Here is a 20,711-nt window from a genome sequence, read left to right as displayed (position 1 = left end):
GGGTGTGAATCCTAGCTACTCAGCAAGCTGAGGCAGGAAAATCGCTTGAACCCGGGAGGCAGAGGTTGCGGTGAGCTGAGATCACTCCATTGCACTCCAGCTTGGGCAACAAGAGTGAAACTCTGTCTCAAAAAAAAAAAAAAATCTACCATACAATGAATGGGTGCATTAGGGCTCTCCACAGAAACAGAACCAATGGATTTTATACATATGCGTGTACATAAATTATAGAAAGATTTTTAGGAGGGACTGGCTCATGTGATTAAGGAATCTGAAAAGTCCCACAGTCCCATCTGCAGGCTGGAGGCCCAGGAAAGTGAGTCATGAAGTTTCAGTCCAAACCTGAAGGCCTGAGACCAGAGAGCCAAGGGTGCAAGTCCTAGTCCGAGTCTAAAGTCCCAAGAACCAGAGCAGCAAGGTCTGAGGGCAGGAGACGGTGGATGTCCAAGCTTGAGGGCAGGAGATGGATGTCCAAGCTCAAGGACAAATAGCAAATTCACCCTTCTGCCTTTTGTTTGATTTGGGCCTCAAGGATTGGACAACGCCTACCCACACTGGTGAGGGTAGCCCTCTTGACTGTCTCCTGATTTGCATCAATGCTAATATCTTCCAGAAACACCCTCACAGACACACCCAGGAATATTTTATCAGCTATCTGGGTATCCCTTAGCCTCCTGAGTAGCTGGGACTACAGGTGCGTACCAACATGCCCAGCTATTTTTTGTATTTTTAGTAGAGATGGGGTTTCACCATGTTGGCCAGGATGGTCTCGATCTCCTGACCTTATGATCCGCCCGCCCCAGTCTCCCAAAGTGCTGGGATTACAGGTGTGAGCCACCACGCTTGACCAAGACAAGGCATTTATTAAGTGTGCAGACAGCACCTTTTGATAGTGATTCTGCACCTAAACCTAATGCTTCCATTTGTCAGAGACGAATGGGAGGCTGCACAGCAAGGTAACTAAGTTTGGGCCTTTGAAGTCACAGATCCAACTTTGACCTCAAAAACTTGATGCAATCCTAAGAAAGTGACTCACACTTCTGAACCTGTTTCTCCATCTATAAATGGGTACAAATGCACCTTCTCTAATAGGATTGTTGTAAGGATTACATCAGCCAGGGTGTGTCAAGCACAGTGCCTGTACGTGTTGCAGTAAACATTCATGTAGCTGTTACTACTAGCATGCTACAATTACTTACCACAAAAAGGAAATACAAACTGGGACGGTTTTTGGTAAAGATTACATAAAAGAGGAGTTTCGGCTGGGTGCAGTGGTTCACACCTGTAATCCCAGAACTTTGGGCGGCTGAGGAGGGTAGATCATGAGGTCAGGAAGTCAAGACCAGCCTGGCCAATATGGTGAAACCCTGTCTCTACTAAAAAATACAAAAATTAGCCAGGCATGGTGGTGTGCGCACCTGTAATCCCAGCTACTCAGAAGGCTGAAGCAGGAAAATTGCTTGAACCCGGGAGGCAGAGGTTGCAGTGAGCCGAGACTGCACCACTGCACTCCAGCCTAGGAGACAGAGTGAGACTCTCTCAAAAAAAGAGAGGAGTTTCTGCTTAAAAAGTGATACCTAAGAAGATTAAGTGCATGTGAATGTATAATCTGAACATGACAATCAACATTCCTGTAAACATTTATTGACCACATATGTGCCCGATACTGCCAGATGGGAAATAGCAACAAACACATCAGTCTCTCTCAAATCAGGATAGCATCATTGGAGCCTACTCAGCAGCTAGCTCCTTAATACAGTGTCAGAGATCTATTCAATACTCTTGCAAGGACTCCCAAGACCATTGTTCAGAAGAAAAGCGCACATGTGAATATTATTAATGCCTTTTAATGTTTCACACTGTCTTTTTTTTTTTCCCCCAGAAGATTTGTAACAAAAATACATGGAACTTGGTATATGTTTCAATAAAATGGGTAAATACAGAATCTGAACAAGACACGTCTATAAGGTATAATCCTTCTTGTGGGGATAGAATATTCCACTCCCCTAAGAAAAGAGAATCACAACATGATTAGGCCTGATTATCTCATACTGCCTACTAACTTCAGAGACTGGTGGACTTGGAGAAAAAAAAAACAAATTAAAAATAAATAAATAAAACTGAATACTGTCAAGTGCCTCAACTGTCCTCTCCTTTCCCCTTTTCCTAGATCTTCATACAGCCAGATGAGATGTGGATATGAAGCAGAGCCCTGTGGGGCACAGTCAGGGGCTCTGCTGCCAAATGACAGGCAGATGCATGGGTTTCCTGAGGTGGCCCAGAAATGTACTTTGAAACAACCACGCAGTGCCGTAGCTGACAAATACAGGTAGAGGGGCAGGAATGAAAAAGAAGGTACAAGAACTGCTGGCAGGGGCCTGATGTCCACAGCACGTATTCAAAGCTCAACTTACGCAGTGAGAAAAGACAGCTGAAATAGAATCCTGAGCCGGCTCACTGACAAACACGTAACATTCGAGGCATCTATACCTCTTTATAACAATGCAAACTGGAATGCTAACAAAGCATAAACACTTCTGCAAAAATCCCACTAGGCACAGTTGTTCATTCAACAGAAAAAGTCAAAACCACTTGGTTTTGAAATGAAAATCCTTCACATCCACCTGTGTTCAAATAGTAATAACTTATGATATCAATAACTTCCGTTAAAAAGCAATTACCACAAAAGATTTAAATCATAAACATGAAAAGACTCATTTTCCTATTAATGTAGTCTTAGAGTTACCTAACGCCATTATATTTCATGTTTTTAACATAAAGCTAAAACTACCAGAAACACTTTTAAACAAGTTACGTGTTTTCCATTGCAAATGATCTCAGCTTGCTTAGACCAACACACAATAAACTAAAGACAGAAAGGTATATACTGTTACTCCCCCCCATTTCTGGTGTATGTCTGCCCCCATGACAAATAATGGCAAGAATCATACTATACTACCAAATGTCAGCCAATGGCTGGCCAGGTAGCCACTTCCCTTCCTAAACAGACCTTAAAACAATAATCGTCCGTGATGTAGCAAACGAGCAAATCTGGCTAGAGTCGATCGAAGATGTACTCATTTTGGACATGTATCAGAGAAGAAACTGCTGAGCACATCAGTGAAGAATAATCCATTTCAGCTGCAGGACAGTTCTCTTTCCTGGGACAAGCCTGCATAGCCTCCAAGGGAACCAAACTATCCCTTCCATGCAACACGAGTATTCCATGGATACTCTGGCCATGACTTGCTTTTGGACAAAAATCAACTGCTAACGTTTTTCATCTCTAATATCATTAACACCATAGAGAAAAAAGAAAAAAAAACAAAAAACCAACATTAGAAAACTTGACAATAAGAAAATCCACAAAGAAAAAAGGTCATGCTGAAACTGATTTGACAGTTATTCCATCACTGTCTACCACATGGGCTTGAGACTGGTGACTTCATGGATGCATCCTTACAATGCCCTGCCAAATGTCAGCTTCAAGTCTGTCACAGTGACCCCAGTGTGATGCTGCCTGCCTTCCATTCACCAACTCCTATCCAAGAGATCCAAGGGGGCCTTGGGCGGTGGTAAGCACAGGACATGTGGGTGTCGAGAGCCCAAGAACCTTCTAGAAAACTCCGCCTTGGATTTGGGCACGGAAACGAGCCAGTGGTTTGGAGTCTTGGCAACAGCATCTACACTGGGGCTTAACCTCAGCAGCCAGCCTGCAGGATGCTTGCCCCAGAGCGTTTGGTCACAGAGAGTGTTGTGAATACCTGCAGGGGAAGAGAAAGCATATCATCTTCAGATGCCTGAGCAGATGAGGTAACGGAACAGTTCAGATAACACTAAATGCATTAAAAACGTCTTAGTTGACTACCAAAATGAATAAAACACGAGTAGCAGTATGATCAAGGATATTTCTATTTCTCCAGAGAAGAAAAGGGAGAAGACATTTAAAACCAAGTTGAAAGAGAAAAAAAAATTAGGTTTTATCTGTTGAAGAATTTTGTTAGCATGAGGATGATTAAAACAAATCAGGTACCCCCAGTTGTTTGTCAAACCTCTAAAAGAAATTCACCATGAAATATTTTGGATATAAAGAAAGGTATAAAGTGCATTACTACAAATGCCCATGTGCCCAGTTAGTCCCATGTGTGCCAGTCCCTGATGGCCTTCTCCTCGTTTCCCTCCACCTAATTGGTGCTTATCATTCCTATGCATTTCTTCTTACATTTCTCCTGTGGTTTTTAAGAAGCTTTACTTGCAAATGGCAAGATGATGTAGATTCTTCTGTTACCCTGCTTTTTTGTATCCCACATGGATACAAATAGCTAATTCTTCCATTTTTTTCACTGAATTGAGTTCAATCACTATAGTTAGAACAACACATACAGCCTAGCATATATAGTGTATACTGTAGTATTCAATTATTTAACTAGTGAATATGAGTCATACATTCGGGCTCCTTCTGCTGTTGCCAAAATGCTCTTTGCAATATGATGCTATGACATTCCAGCGCATCTCCTTGCACACAGAGCTGAAGTACAATTGTTGGGTCAGAGAGCAGGTGAAACTTTGGCTTGACTGGATTTCTGAGGTGCCTGAACCAACCTGTACTCTCATTTGCAGTGACTAACAAGTTCTCCTTGTTTCATATCCTTGCAAACATTTAATGGTTGTGGACTTAACAGTTTTAGACAATTTTTACTTGTTACTGCTCAAGATTGCCTATACATAAAAAACAAAAATACATGGCTGGGCACAGTGGCTCACACCTATAATCCCAGCACTTTGGGAGGCCAAAGTGGGCAGATCATGAGGTCAGGAGTTTGAGACCAGCCTGGGCAATATGGTAAAACCCCCATCTCTACTAAAAATACAAAAATTAGCCAGGCATGGTGGTGCACACCTGTAATCCCAGCTACTCAGGAGGCTGAGGCAAGAGAATTGCTTGAACCCAGGAGGTGGAGGTTGCAGTGAGCCAAGATTGTGCCACTGCACTCCAGCCTGGACGACAGAGCAAGACTTTGTCTCAAAAAAACAAATACAACTTTTGAATAAGGGGAAGAGAGTTTTGTGTAAGAAAGGAACAATACTGAGAAAAGATTTTATTCTGTTTTAGCCTCAGAGAGTAACAAAGTCTTTAGGCCAGGCATGGTGGCTCACGCCTGTAATCCAAGCACTTTGGAGGCCAAGGTGGGCGGATTACCTGAGGTCGGGAGTTCAAGACCAGCCTGACCAACATGGTGAAACCCCGTCTTTAAAAAAAAAAAAGTCTTTACTTCTCAAAAAATCCAGACCAAGTACTAATGGCCAGTATCTTAAAAAAAAAAAAATTTTTTTTAACACAAATACATTAGAACGTATGGATAATTCACATCCAAAAAAATAATCATTACGAGAAGAAAGAGGCTCATCATAGTTAACAAAGATATGCTAAAATCCTTGAAATAGTTATCCTTTTTTTTTTTTTTTGGAGACAGAGTCTCACTCAGTCACCCAGGCTGGAATGCAGCGGCACAATCTTGGCTCACTGCAACCTCTGCCTCCCAAGTAGCTGGGATTATAGGCACCTGCCACCACACCCAGATAATTTTTGGTATTTTAGTAGAGATGGGGTTTCACCATGTTGACCAGGCTGGTCTCGAACTCCTGACCTCAGGTGATCCACCTACCTCAGCCTCCCAAAGTGCTGGGATTACAAGCATGAGCCACCGCGCCCAGCCAGTAGTTATCCTTCTTATACTCACTATAGAAAAAAACATTACACTGAATTTTGCAACATTTTTATTAGCACTCTTATATGCAATGCTGGTGACACATTGTAAACTAGTACAACTTTTTTGGAAAGGCAATAAAATTCCTTTGTTTCAAAAATGTATGAGTACAGATGAGGACGGGGAAACAATACATGATAATAAAAATAGCTGAGTTAGAATTGGGTGTCATGGGCAATTCAAACATGCTTTCTTTTCCATTTTTATAATGAGGAAATAAATAAAGAGCCAAAGAATACATCTAAACAAATTCCAGGCTTATTAATGTGCAAGCCTGGGTTCTAGTTCTCAGAAACTGATTTAGAAATAGAACTTGTAGGAGATTTGGATACAAAACTAAACCCACCAAAATTAGCTCTCATCTGTTTTTTCTTATAGTGATGTTGTTCTTATGTTTAAAAGATGGTGGAAGCCAAACTGCCATTGTTGATCAGTCTAAGTAAAAAACTGGCCGGGCGCCGTGGCTCATGCCTGCAATCCCAGGATTTCTGGAGGCCAAGGCAGGAAGACTGCTTGAGACCAGCAGTTTGAGACCAGCCTGGGTAACATAGTGCAAACCTGTTTCTAAAAACTATGTATATATATAAATTAGCTGGGAACAGTGGCATGTGCCTGTAGTCCCAGCAACTCAGGAGACTGAGGCGGAAACACTGCTTGAGCTTGAAAGGTCAAGGCTGCAGTGAGCTGAGATCACACCACTGTACTCCAGCCTGGATGACAGAGACCCTGTCTCAAAAAAATGAAAAAAAAAAAAAAAAAAAAAAAAAACCTGCTGGGGTCAATTTTGACAGATTTCATTCATACACAACCATTTTAGAATTTTTAGAAGAAGGGGCAGCCTTCATGCCCTTCCATCCCAACACACAGGAGTCGTACAAAGGTCAGGAGCTGCTGGAGGCTTTTGCCTCACATACTTGTATCTTCCCCAACACTTTCAGCCTCAGAAGACTCCCACACTTTAGAGTGGGATTATACTGACTGTCTTAAAAAAAAAAAAAAAAGACACCAAAACTTTTAATATTTGACACCAAAAGTCTTTTCAAATGCTTTCCTCTTGAACTATTACCCTAATCTGATCACTATAAACTCTATTTCAAAACATCACTATGGACCCTATAAATATGTACAATTATTATGTGTCAGTTAAAAGTAATTTTTTTAAATGCCTGTAACTAGGAGTTTAAAGCCTTTAGTTTTTAAAAATCCAGTATCAAAGCAAGTTGTTCCTTTACAAGTAAACTTGATTAGTTGAAATTACTACTGAAAATTATGTGTAATCAGTTTCCTACTCAATGACTGTAGCTCAGGTGTCCAGAATAAATGCCCACCGCCCCATCCTGCAATGAGTAAGACAAAAGCATGACTAATGCCCCAGGCGCTGAGAATCCCTCTCACACAGGGCTTCAGTCAAAACAAGAGTAGCCTCTCCACTTACAGCAATTCCAGAATTCCAGTAATTCCCTTTGGAAATTAATAAGGAATTTGTCAACTTTTGTAAGTAATTGCTCCTCAGAGCCAAAGATTGCTCTCAATTGCCCAGGATTTTTATCAAAGTGTACAGAGGAGTTCATTCAATGAGTCATTGTGCCAGCCTACCATAGCTGGCATTGGAGCTGTGGCTATTTTTTAAGGACTCAGTTTAAAGCCGTCTCAGGACCGGTTTAAAAATTACTATTATTTCTAATTCATCCACTGGACTCACACTTGTGAAATTCACTGACAATGTACTGGGGAAATGAAATTTTAAAAGGCATGTAAAATTAAAACATCCATTTTTTATTATTAGATCAGTCACAAACTGATGTTAAAGTTTCTAAACTTTCTTCTGTTTCTGTCCTTCTCTCATTATAGTCTACTAACAAACATTCTGTGGACCACATTTGAATAGCATATCCTACAGGATATGTCTGGACAATAAAAACAGTGGGTCCAGTAGCAAATCTAATTACTAAGTCAAAACTCAGCATTTAGCAAAGAAAAGAGTTCCTCCTATGAACCCCTAATGCCAAGTTTCACTCTTCCTAGATCAAGAAGCTTTAAAAAAACAACTTCCTTGGGATAAATGCCCAGTAAGTAGTGGGACTGCTGGATCACATGGTAGCTCTATTTGTAGATTTTCGAGGAACCTCCATACTGTTGTCCATAGTGGCTGTACTAGCTTACTCACAGAGGTAAAAAGAAGAGAGATTACTAGAGGCTGGGAAGAGTTGGGAGAAGGAGATAGGGAGAGATTTGTTAAAGGATATAAAATTACAGCCAGATAGGAGAAATGTGTTCTATAGCACTTTAGGATAACTGTAGTTAACAATAAAGCATACTTTCAAAGAGCTAGAAGAAAGGATATGGAATGTTCTCAACATAAAGAAATAATGTTTGAGATGATGGATATGCTAATTACCCTAATCTGATCACTATAAACTGTTTCAAACCATCACCATGCACCCTATAAACATTTATTCCACATCAATTAAAAATAATTTTTAAAAATGTCCATAACTAGAATTTTATAGCCTTTGGTTTTTCAAAATCCAGTATCAAAGCAAGTAGTTCACAACCAGGGTTTAAAAAAAAAAAAAAAATCACTGGAGCTTTTTCAAAATATCCATTCCTCTCCAACCCCCATTAAAAATACAATTGTGATGGCCTTCCGTCCATCCACATCTTCTCTCCTCTCAAGCCACAGCCACATCTTCTGTAATATCCTGGGGGAAAGAACAGCTAACAGGTGCAGCTCTTCAGCATCTATTAAATGCAGGAACTCTCCAACAGTTAGATATTCTCTCATTTTGTTTTACCTTTTTTTTTTTTTTTTTGAGACAGTCTTGCTCCAGGCTGGAGTGCAGTAGCACAATCTTGGCTCACTGCAACCTCCACCTCCGGGTTCAAGAAATTCATGTGCCTCGGTCTCCCAAGTAGCTGGGACTACAGGTGTGCATTACCACACCAGGTATTTTTAGTAGAGACAAGTTTTTGCCACGTTGGCTAAGCTGGTCTCGAACTCCTGACCTCAGGTGATCTGCCCAACTTGGCCTCCCAAAGTGCTAGGATTATAGGTGTTAGCCACCGAGCCAGGCCAGGCCTTACTTACTTATTGAGATGGAGTCTTGGTCTGTCACCAGGCTGGAGTGCAGTGGTGCAATCTCGGCTTATCACAACCTCTGCCTCCTGGGATCAAGCAATTCTCCTGCCTCAGTCTACCGAGTAGCTGGGACTACAGGCGTGTACCACTATGCCCAGCTAATTTTTTTGTATTTTTAGTAGAGACAGGGTTTCACCATGTTGGCCAGGATGGTCTCAATCTCCTGACCTTGTGATCTGCCTGCCTTGGCCTGCCAAAGTGCTGGGACTGCAGGCGTGAGCTACCACGCCCAGCCTATCTATCTGTCTGTCTATCTACCTACCTACCCACCTACCTACCTACCTACCTATCTATTTTGAGACAGGGTATTGCTCTATCACCCAGGCTGGAGTGCAATGGTGTGATCTTGGCTCACTGCAACCTCTGCCTCCTGGGTTCAAGAGATTCTTGTGTCTCGGCGTCCCAAGTAGCTGGGATTACAGACATATACAACCCAGCCAATTTTTTGCTATTTGGAGATGGGGTTTCGCTATGGTGGGCAGGCTGGCCTCCAACTCCTGGTTTCAAGTGATCCACTCATTTCAGGCTCCCAAAGTGCTGGGATTATAGAAGTGAGCCACCATGCCTGGCCTCTTATTTTATTTAATGTGGAAACTAAACTTCTGAAAACCTGGGTGGTATGGCCAGGTCTCACTGAGAGGAATTTGCTGAGTAAGATTACAACCCAGGTCTGTGTGTCTCCACTATGTTCATGTTGCCACTATGAAATCATTTCCATTTTTAAATTCTATGGCACATATGGTAGGACAGTCTATGGAAATGCAGTATCACCTCCACAGTGTGGGGCTTTGGGGTTCTGGACTGCCTGCCTGGGTTTGAATCCCAGCTCTGCCGTGACCAGGCTGGGTAACCATGGGCAATTTACTCAACCTCTTTGTCCTTGGTTTCCTCGTCTGTCAAATAGGTATACTACCCTCAACCATCTCATGAGGTACTCATAAGGACCAAGTTAGTCAACAGGCAGGGACGCAGTACCCAGCATACAGCAGGTCCACATACGCATCAGTGGTCTTTTCGTCACTGTCACCTCTCGAGCCTGCTCTTGCTATTACTTCCTATTGCAGGACACAAACCTGAGTGGCCTTCAGCTCTTCCCTCTTCACATTCCTGGTCAGTGGGCAGGTACTGTCAACTCTAACCTCAAATACAACAATGTTGCTCCATTTCCACTGCCACCGCCTCAGGCCACTATCATCTCCTCTTGTCCACCTCAACAGCCACATAATTGGATTTGCCATTCCACTTGCCCGCTCAGTCCAGCTTCCAAGGTGCAGCTGGAGGAATGTTTCTGAACAATGTACCTGAACATGTTACTCCCTGCTTTAGACCGTTTGGCTGAATTACAATGCCCCAAAGGTAGTGAAAATATCCTTCCTTAGTTTACAAGACCATCACTTACCCACCTGTTTATCCAGCGCATGCATACATATATATTTAACTATCTAAGCTCTTTAAGCTATGGCAATATTGAGGGTCTTCTTCAGTTCCTTGAATGAGCCATCTTCTTTTCCACCCAGGCTTTTTATACAGTGTTCTCTCACTAGCGAACACCCACACATTCTTCTAGTCTTAACTAAGAATCTCCTCCAGAATCATCCTGCCCCAACATCCTATGATATTGTGATATAATGAGAAATATGTACTTCGTCTTCCATCCTGTCCCGGTTTCTGGCATGGGCACTTCTAAAGCCCTTGGAATTTCCTGAGTGACACTAGTGAGATGAGCATCTTTTGCTATTCATAATGAGCCCCTTTCGACCACACCTGAGCTTATGCTAATGATGTGACTTTTGGTGGGGCCCAAGATAGCTTCAGGATGGTGGCTGGTTGCCAGAGGAACCAACCATGTCATCAGAGGTAGAATTTTTAGCCCCAATTCTGACCCCCTTCATCTGGGGAGAGAGCAGGAGAATTGGGTTAATTACCAATGGTCAATGATTAATCAATCATGCCTACATAATGGGACCTCTAAAAACACCCCTAAATGAGAGGTTTGGAGAACTTCCATGTTGGTGAATATCGAGGGGCTAGGAAGGTGCCACACCTAAAGAGGCCACGGAAGTTCTGTCATCCCCCACCTCCCCACAACCACCTTGCCCTGTGTAACTCTTCCATTTTGCTGTTACTGAGTTGCAACCTTTATAATAAACAAGTAAATATAAGTAAAGTTTATTCCTGAGTTCCGTAAGCCATGCTAGCAATTTATCATGGGAACCCCATGACTTCATAGCTGGTAGGTCAGAAGTATAGGAGGCCTGGACTTGAGACTGGCCTCTGCAATGGAGGCAGGCTTATGGGACTGAGCCCTTGTAGGATCTGATGCTAACTAGAGGCAACTGGTATCAGAATTGAGTTATGTTATAGGACACCCAGCTGGTGTCTGGAAAGCTGGAGAATTGGTTGTTTGTGTGAGCAAAACCTCCACACATCTGGGGTCAGAAGTGCTCTGTGAGTAAAAACAGATCGGAGGAATCCCTGAGCCAAAGACCACAAAGGTAGCAACCCAGTGCCTCCAGCACTTTATATCTACCCTGATCCTAGGACGCATCATACGGAATTGTTACCGGCACATCACCCAGCTGCCTCCTCTGCTCCTAAGCTTATCCCAAATCCCTGCTGTGTCCCCTGTGCCCAGCACGACGCTGTGCACACAGCTTGACAAGTGTGTTCACAGAGTGCAATTTCACCCAATTTTTTATCTTGTTAATCAGCCAACAGCTTGGAAAAATAAAATACCAGAGTCCTATCAAAGCACCAGAACATTTTCAGCCTCTGAGCTTCAACATCCTAAGAGGACCAACAGATGGAGATGCACAGCCCTAATGTGCCAGGCATACCAAGGAGAACGGGCCTTTGGCTGACCTCCCCGCAGCCATGGGCTTCAGGAGACATCCTGCATCCTTACGGCATCCTTCTGCCCAGCTGGCAGTTACCCTGCCAGATGCTGCTGCTGGATCACAGCACAACAGCCTCCTGTGGAGGTCAGAGGCCAATACACAGCAGTCTTTCTTTCAACATGCCCAGCTGAATTCTGACAAAAATTAGACACTCATATACAAAAGAATAAAATTGTCTTTTCCTTCATCCCTTTCAGAAATGGTTATTGAAGCTTGTAAGTAACTTGAAATGGCAACTGCATTTTAAAATATACTCACTATTGTGTGTTGAATTGTGTCGCCATAACCTTAAAAGACATGATCAAGTCCTAACCCCCAGTATTTGTGAATTTGGAAATAGGGTCTCTGCAGATGTAATCAAGTGCAAATGAGATCATGTTGGATTAGAGTGGGCCCTAATCCAATAACTGGAGTTTTTTGAAAGAGGGAAATTTGGACACAGACACACAGGGGATGAGCCATGTGAAGAAGGAGGCAGACATTAAAGTGATACATCTGCAAGCCAAGGAATGCCAAGGAATGCCAAGGACTGCCACTGCTACCAGAAGAGAGAAGAGGCAAGGGAGGATTTTTCCCTAGTGCCTCTGGAGGGAGCTTGGCCCTGCTGACATCTAGAGTTTGAACTTCTAGCCTCCAGAACTGAGAGAGAGTAAATGTCTGCTATTTTTAAGCCACCCAGTTTGTGGTACTTTGTTACAATAGCCCTAGGAAACTAATGTACTCAAGAAAGCAAAGTTAATTGGCTCCTTCCCAACACAGGCAGTTTGAGTCATTCCACTGAATAAAAGATCTACCATAGGCCGGGCGCGGTGGCTCACACCTGTAATCCCTGCACTTTGGGAGGCCGAGGCGGGTGGATCACGAGGTCAAGAGATCAAGACCATCCTGGTCAACATGGTGAAACCCCGTCTCTACTAAAACTACAAAAAATTAGCTGGGCATGGTGGTGCGTGCCTGTAATCCCAGCTACTCAGGAGGCTGAGGCAGGAGAATTGCCTGAACCCAGGAGGCGGAGGTTGCGGTGAGCCGAGATCGCGCCATTGCACTCCAGCCTGGGTAACAAGAGCGAAACTCCGTCTCAAAAAACAAAACAAAACAAAACAAAACATCTACCATACATTAAGGGCATTCATCAAGACTTCAGTTTTTATATTTTTTTTGAAGCTTAATTCTATTTCTCTCACAAAACAGCAGCTTTCTATAATTGATGCCCTAATCTCTCAACCTGTTAATATTTTAGGCTTATATCCCAGCCAGGTGCCTATTAATAGAGAAGGATTCTTGATCACAGAGAAGGCAAAGCAAAAGAAAGCTAAAACGTTTTTCCAGGCCTTAAAGCTGACATTCCACATACTCGGCAATGAGTTCAGTTGCGCAAGGGCAATCAGGAACAAATACCAACCAGTCATGGAGCTGCTGAGTGAAATCTGGTGGGTGTGTGTGTGTGTGTGTGTGTGTGCGCGCACGTGCGTGTGTGCGTGCACGCAAGTACAATATACAACTTGGAAACCACTCCCAACAACGGATAATCACCGCAATTTTCAACTCCATGTATAAGCTGGCATAGTATGACATGCCTCCTCCCACACCTCCCCAAGTTCTCCAATATAAACACATTTTTGGCTTACCATTCCTATGCAGTTAGGTATTACAATAGTCAACTCTCGGATGATCACTGGCAGCGAAGAAACACTGACACCCAGAGGCCTAGATTGGTCAATTTCTATTTCTACTGTCATTTGATCTTTTGAAAGCATTATTTGCAAATCTCATTCATTGATACCAAAAGCTGAAGAAGCAAGCAGTATCATTTAGCTTCAAGACAGCTGTGAAACTGAAGCTCTTCCATTATTAACTGATTGCCATGAAAATAATTTAGATGCTAAATAAAATATTTAAGGCACAGCTCTATAAATCACTCTGATAATTTTTAACACTTAACAGCATGATAGAAACCTCCAGTTCACACCATGAGCAATGAATATTGAAAGATGAAAACTCATTTTTAGAGACAAGGCCCTCTTTTGAGGAATCATTATCAAACTCAGGGTCCTATATCTGCCACTTATAAGCTGGGTGGTGTGCATTTTTAAACTGCAGAAGTGTAGATAACCCACCTCTGCACAGACAGGGTGGATTCCAATTGTGCTGTCCAGCTGTTTTTTGGTCAGTCCACATTTCAGTGCAGCTGCGAAGCCTTGTGTAACTTCTCCAGCATTTGGACCCAGTACGTGAAAGCCCACAACACGTTCCTAAAGTAAAAAAAATAAAATAATGCAATTAAACTGATTTTTCTCCCCTTCTCTTCCTACACAGACTAGAGCAGTTCTCCAGTCTCTTTTCTTAAAAATGCAACTCAAAAATGTCCAGAAACTTTAATGACTGCTGGTAACAGCTATTTAGGCTAAAGACTCCCCAACATGAGCCAATACAGAGAATATGATGCTCACTTCAAATAAGAACAAAGACACAAGAGACAGCTACAAGAGATTACTCATTTTATGAGGAAAAATACAAAAGGCAAAGATGCCAGCAGGTCTTTAATAACCAAAATGCTCTGGAAAATATTATCAAAGGGCAGGGCATCCTCACATCCTATATTTGATTGCCTCAGCTCCACACAGACTATCTGCAATAGCTGGGACCCTTAAGAGTAGTCATTCAAATTTAAGTCATTTTGACTTGGCACCATAGCTCAAGCCTGTAATCTCAAGCCTCAGCACTTTGCGGGGCTGAGGCAGGAGAATCACCTGAAGCCAGGTGTCCAAGACCAGCCTGGCAACACAGGGAGACTCTGTTTCTATTAAAAAAAAAAAAAAAATTAAAAAATTAGCTGGGCATGGTGGCTTACATCTGTAGTCCCAGCTACTTGGGAGGCTGAAGTGGGAGGACTGCCTGAGTCCAGGGGGTCAAGGCTACAGTGGGCTATGATTACACCACTGCACTCCATCCTGGGTGACAAAGAAAGACCCTGTCTCTAAAAAATAAAATAAAAATAAAATTTAAAAAGTCATTTTAAATAAGGTTTTAAGGATAAATAGTGCAAGATCACCAAAGTCTGAAAACATTTTTGTTTTGTTTTTAATAGAGATGGGATTTCGCCATGTTGCCTGCGCTGGCCCCAAACTTGTGAGCTGAAACCGTTCACCCACCTCAGCCTCCCAAAGTGCTGCAATTACAGGTATTTCCACCACTGTGCCCGGCAAAGTCTGAAAACATTTTTGAAAGCAAAAGAAAAATGTCTGGCATTCTAAAATACCTGTGTAGAAATTCTTTTGGATAAATTTGAAATCTCAAACTCTGGCTACCTGTGCCAAAAGCAGAGAAATCTGATGTGCTCAACTGTTCAGCTGATAGATTTTCAGTGGGGACTCTGGCAAGACTAGACTATCTAGTCCAATCTCATCATAACAAATGAGGCAACAACTCAGGCTGTGGGGTGCAGAACTTGTCTAAGGTTCTGTCACTCCCTGGGAACAATCAGGAAGTTGTTCTGCTGACAAAGGACAGTAATATACTGTATATTGTACTCTTAACACATATTCACCCTGACATTTTCGGGTTTAGGGTACGAATAAAGTATAATCTGTAGGAGGAACTACTAAAAACCACTTAAAATACATTTACACGTAATAATGTGAAAAGGATCTAAAAATATGAGATTATAAAAAAGTTGCAGAACTCTATATAATGAGGATGCCACCTTCAATTAAACCACAAACACTGTATAATGTTTATGCATTCATAAATAGGTGGCAAACAGAAGAACGTAAGTATGAGAGACCCTTTGACTGCATTAAGTTTTGCCTCTCGGGGAGCGAAGGAAGACAGAAGACTGCACAGGAATAATAGTTAATAGCATGGTATCTACATTGTGTGAGAATGAATGTACAGATCTGCCCTTACCTAGGTAAATGATTTGAATACAATTACTTAACTTCCGCGTGCTTCAGTTTCCTTATCTAAAAAAAGGGGAAAACAACAGCATATACCTCACAGGCTTGTGTAAGGATTACATAACCTATTACCTGTAGACTTTTATAGTGCCTAGTACATATTAAGTGCTCAAAAATTTAAGCTGTTGTAAACTGCATATGTGATTGTTTATAAGAAAAAAGGTCTGAAGCAAATACAGCAAAATGTTAACATTCGTTGACTTTGGATGGTGAGTACTTTCCTCATCTTTATTACATTTTAAACATTTTATGTTAAAAAAAAAAATAGCAGAGAACAAAAGCCAGCAGATAATAAACATTGTAAGTACAATTTGGAATCAAGGACATTTAGACACTGAAGTCAAGTGACTGACTCAAAATGAATAAAGCACGCCCCAGGGATAGCCAAGTTCTACAAGCTTTTGCCTCAGATAGCTCATGACAAAAGAGCAGTAACAAATATTCATCTTCTCTATTACCATCTTTATCTATGAAAATAACTGAAAACACTGTCACCCTGCTTATGACCTCAACTACTGGCAGGTTTATTGATAGTAAAATTATTTTTCACATTATACTAGCAATGCCATTTGAACAAATTGAAACACTGAAAAAAGAACAAAATACATATGGCTAAAATGGATTTGCTCGGTAGGAAGGAAACCTGCAAGGTTTCACTGACTGCTATGAGCAACTGAAGTGTCTCTCAGCGAGACCGGGCAGTTAATATACTGCCAATGAGAATCCTGACATTTTCTCCTTTGGTATGCAGCAAAAGTGATATCTAATATACGCCCATATAAAAAACTTTTAAGAAAATCTGCCTAAAAATAAAAACTATGTATACAATTGTTTTTTATGTTAACTGTGTAGCTCATTATGGGTTATCCTAGTATATTCATTTAAAGCTTTTCTTTTTTGCAGTGGATCCAGGAAAATGTTTTCTAAAACCCTGGGTTCTACCAAAAAACCAAGCTGTAACTGTCCTACTGCCTAAAACAAACAGTAGTTTCCAAATAGGAAACATGGCTTAATTATATTAAAATTTTGAGATTAAAACATTATCAGAGTTTACTAGGCTTTTAACATATAGATTCTTTAACATAATTTATACTTTTACTGAGGTCATTTTTTAAAAAGTGTCAGATAAGTTAAAAAGATTGGTTTTCTTAAGAGTCAATACATCACTTAAAGAGAGTGTGTGTATATGCATACCTGTGTCCCAGGTTACAATGTGTGGCAGCAGTCAAAACAGTTTAAAAAATATGAATTATCCAATCCCTCATTTCGTACATATGGAAATAACTCTATACCTGTGAGGTATAGAGTTTGCTCACAGGCCTTCACAGGTGTCTGCTAAAAAAAGTATTGGAATATATAGCACATTGTACTCTTACACATATTCACCCTGACAATTGGGGCCTTATGGTATAAATAAAGTATATCTGTAGGAGGAACTACTAAAAAGCACTTAAATACATTAGATTTACATGTAATAATACCTGACCAGTGTTACATGTAGCAGGAGGCAATGAAATCTTAGAACTCAATTAAGAGCTCTTTTTCATTAGTCCCAGTTGCTGAGCATCAAATGTGCATTGCTCTTTTTTGTTATTCACTATATTTTGATAGTTGATGACTTTATTGTTCCTCTTTTATAAAAACAAACAGACAGTTCTCAAGTTATGCCTTTGGTTCCTTCTCTCAGTAAGTTTTGGCTGCCTGTTGACTAAGTGTAGGGCCTCGTGCCAGTGAAGATGAGGGGAGAGCAGGCAAGGTCCTTGCCGGCTGCTGATATCTATTAGCTGAGAAGACTGGCAGGCGAAATACTGAAGGAATGCCATCTGTACCATGTGACCAACTAAGCTATAGAATAAAAACTAAAGCTGGGTGTGGTGGCTCACGCTTGTAATCCCAGCACTTTGGGAGGTGGGCGAATCACGAGGTTAGGTGTTCAAGACCAGCCTGGCCAACATGGTAAAACCCCTTCTCTACTAAAAAAAAAAAATACAAAAATTAGCTGGGCATGGTGGCATGCATCTCTAATCCCAGTTACTTAGGAGGCTAAGGCAGGAGAATTGCTTGAGCCCAAGAGACAGAGGTTGCAGGGAGTCAAGACTGCACCACCACACTCCAGCCTAGAGGACAGAGCAAGATTCCATCTCAAAAATAAAATAAAATAAAATAAAATAAAATTTAAAAACCTAAGTAAAAATAAAATTATTGGAAAAGGATTAAGTGAGAATTGCACTTACATTGTCTTTAATATTACAGATTATTTTTGCATAACATTTGTTGTTATCTCTTGATGGAATCGTCCATTCCAATGGCCAAAAGTAACTATGGTAAACCTAAGAAAATACAAAAGCAAAATTTAGACACATTATTTTAAACAGCATGTCTGTCAAACATTATGTACGGTGAAAGACAGTGGAGACAAAGTAGACTTTCATTAAACAATAACATTCATGGAATAAATAGGAATCTGGTCAAAAGGTAAATGACCTTAAACTCCTTGCTGTCAGGCACTTTTGCTATAAGCTCATCCCTTAATTATGTATATCTCAACCTCAAAAGAATACACCCTAACTAATAACAAAAAAGAACAAGAGAATGAGAGAAAGAAGCCATTTAATTACCTGCTGTCTTACATTGAAAACACACACATACGCAACCCTCAATACTATCTTGTTACCCAATGTGAATGACAACTTGGGCAAGAAACAAATAAGGTGCCAGGATCAATTATAGTAATTACCTGGTTCTCTTGCTTAATGCTTCCAAAAGACATTTCCTCCTTTGGCATAATTCACTAAAAGCAATGAAGGAAGGTGACAGGGAAGGAATGAAGGAAGGAAGAAGAGAAGGAGGAAGGAAGTCTGGAAGGACAGCATCCTTACTGATGTAATTCCTGGATGACCAAATGGATTTTTTTTTCTCCCCCAGCTGCTAGCCTCAGTTCAAAACATGTTTTGCTACCTTTTACAAGCAAACTGATTATGAAGACATAAGTAGTGTTCTTCCATGTTGTAATACATAATTTTTAAAATAAACATGGGTTACAACATTTAAGTACAGTATCATAGTATCATAATTTTATAGGAAAAAAATTAAAGGAATGACCCCAAATTGCTAAAAATTGCTGTGTTACAGACATAAGTCCATGAGTAATTGTTTCCTCTTTCCCTTACAATTTTCAAAGTTTCTTCAACTCAAACACATTACACTTCTATAACAAAAAAGCAAATTAAAAAAACTTAAATATTGTCTATCAAGAAATGAAATATATGTTAAAAATTTCAAAATTTAATTATATATGTATGTTATTATATATGTATATATATACACACACACTCATAGGAGGATCTATCTTCAAAAAATAATCTGAGAAACAATGAATTATGAAGATGTTCGTCATTCTATTTATAATAATGAAAAAACTGTAAACAAGCTAATCAAAGAATGGCTTAACAAATTATAGTATAGCACCGCTTAATAGAAGAAGTACAGGCTGGGCATGATGGCCCACACTTGTAATCCCAGCACTTTGGGAGCTCGAGGTGGGTGGATCACAAGGTCAGGAGATCAAGGCCATCCTGGCTAACACGGTGAAACCCTGTCTCTACAATAATTACAACAAATTAACCGGGGTGGTGGCACGTGCCTGTAGTCCTAGCTGCTCAGTAGGCTGAGGCAGAAGAATCACTTGAACCCTGGAGGCAGAGGTTACAGTGAGCCGAGATCACGCCACTGCACTCCAGCCTGAGCGACAGAGTGATACTCTATCTCAAAACAAACAAACAAAATAATCTTTTTATTACATGCATTGGTAGTAGCATGTTATATCTTGGCCTATTAGTAACACATTATTAATATTTTTTTCTGATTATAAGAAGAGTATATCTTTATTATAGGAATGAATACTGTATTTCATGTGCATTTTCGTTCATGATAAAATGTAAGCAGAAAAGTTAGTACAAATTAGAAGGTAATGCTATAAACAAGTAGTACTAATGGTCAGAGCATTCACTTTCCTATAATTAATCAAGAGAAATCAATAAATATGATTTTTACAAGGGAAATACAATTCGGTTGACTGACAAAATTAGAAAATGAGAGTTAAATCAGATAAAAATATTACTCAATACTAAATCTCCTGAAAGTAGTAACTACACTGTGGTTATATAGGAAAATCCCCTTGTTCATAGAAGTATACAATAAGTATTTAGGGATAAAGGAGCATTCAACTTACTCTCAAATTATTCGCAGAAACACACACACACACACACACACACACACACACACACACACAGAGAGACAGAGAGAGAGAGAGAGAGAAAGAAGGAAAATACTGAAAGTGTCTAAAATAAATTGGCAAAATGTTAGTAATATATGACTCTGGATAATGGGTATATGAAAATTCTTTGTACTATTTTTCAACTTTTCTGTATACTTTAAAATTCTGAAGGATTAAAGTAGTAATTTCATATAGGAGAAAAGAGAAATTACCTCAATATTTTCTTCCCCAAACTTCTCCACAGCTTTCTCCTCAGAAAGGCCACAAGCTCCATATTCCAAAGGAGTAAATACAGTGGTCGGAACATTTTCATAGTCACACTGTTTAAAAATGGAGGTAAGGAGTTATAATAGGCAAAGTTAAAACTTAAAAAAAAGGGTACACTTCAAAAAAGTTCAAAATTGACAGAGGAAATAGTGGTTTAAGTTACTTTGCACACTGACACCATTACCTAAATCCTCAAGTCCTTTTATAGCCTAGATAAGTGCCATAAAAAGACCTTAGAACATTTAATTTATATTGGCAATAATAAAACAGACATAAAATGCAACTATTTAGAGTATATGGATATGAAGTATGCTATTTAACAATAGTGCCAAAACCTGATTAATCAAGATCTTTATTCACAATATGAATCCAAGAATGTCCATTTTCATATAAAGTCACAAATGTACA

At 40.5% G+C, this 20,711-nt stretch overlaps 1 protein-coding gene across 4 annotated transcripts in view; it reads right to left on the bottom strand.

Annotated features, from left to right (window-relative positions):
- Window positions 1-1,831: 1,831 nt before the first annotated feature.
- The window catches only part of TXNRD1 (thioredoxin reductase 1), a 115,446-nt gene continuing 96,566 nt past the window's right edge, over window positions 1,832-20,711 (bottom strand). For 3 of the 4 annotated variants that reach the window (XM_017540461.2, XM_017540468.2, XM_017540453.2), the window contains 4 exons: window positions 20,249-20,356; window positions 17,995-18,090; window positions 13,922-14,056; window positions 1,832-3,764 (listed from right to left, as the gene is read on the bottom strand). In XM_017540461.2, coding sequence (XP_017395950.2) covers window positions 3,702-3,764; window positions 13,922-14,056; window positions 17,995-18,090; window positions 20,249-20,356 — 402 coding nt within the window. In that variant the 3' untranslated portion in view covers window positions 1,832-3,701. The remainder of the gene's footprint in view (window positions 3,765-13,921; window positions 14,057-17,994; window positions 18,091-20,248; window positions 20,357-20,711) is intronic. The other variant, XM_017540477.2, reaches the window with a different exon arrangement.

This window comes from Cebus imitator, unplaced genomic scaffold (genome assembly GCF_001604975.1).
Source record: "Cebus imitator isolate Cc_AM_T3 unplaced genomic scaffold, Cebus_imitator-1.0 Scaffold8, whole genome shotgun sequence".
NCBI lineage: Eukaryota > Metazoa > Chordata > Mammalia > Primates > Cebidae > Cebus > Cebus imitator.
The sequence above is the reverse complement of the archived record's forward strand: the minus strand, read 5'-3'. Positions and strand labels throughout refer to the sequence as shown.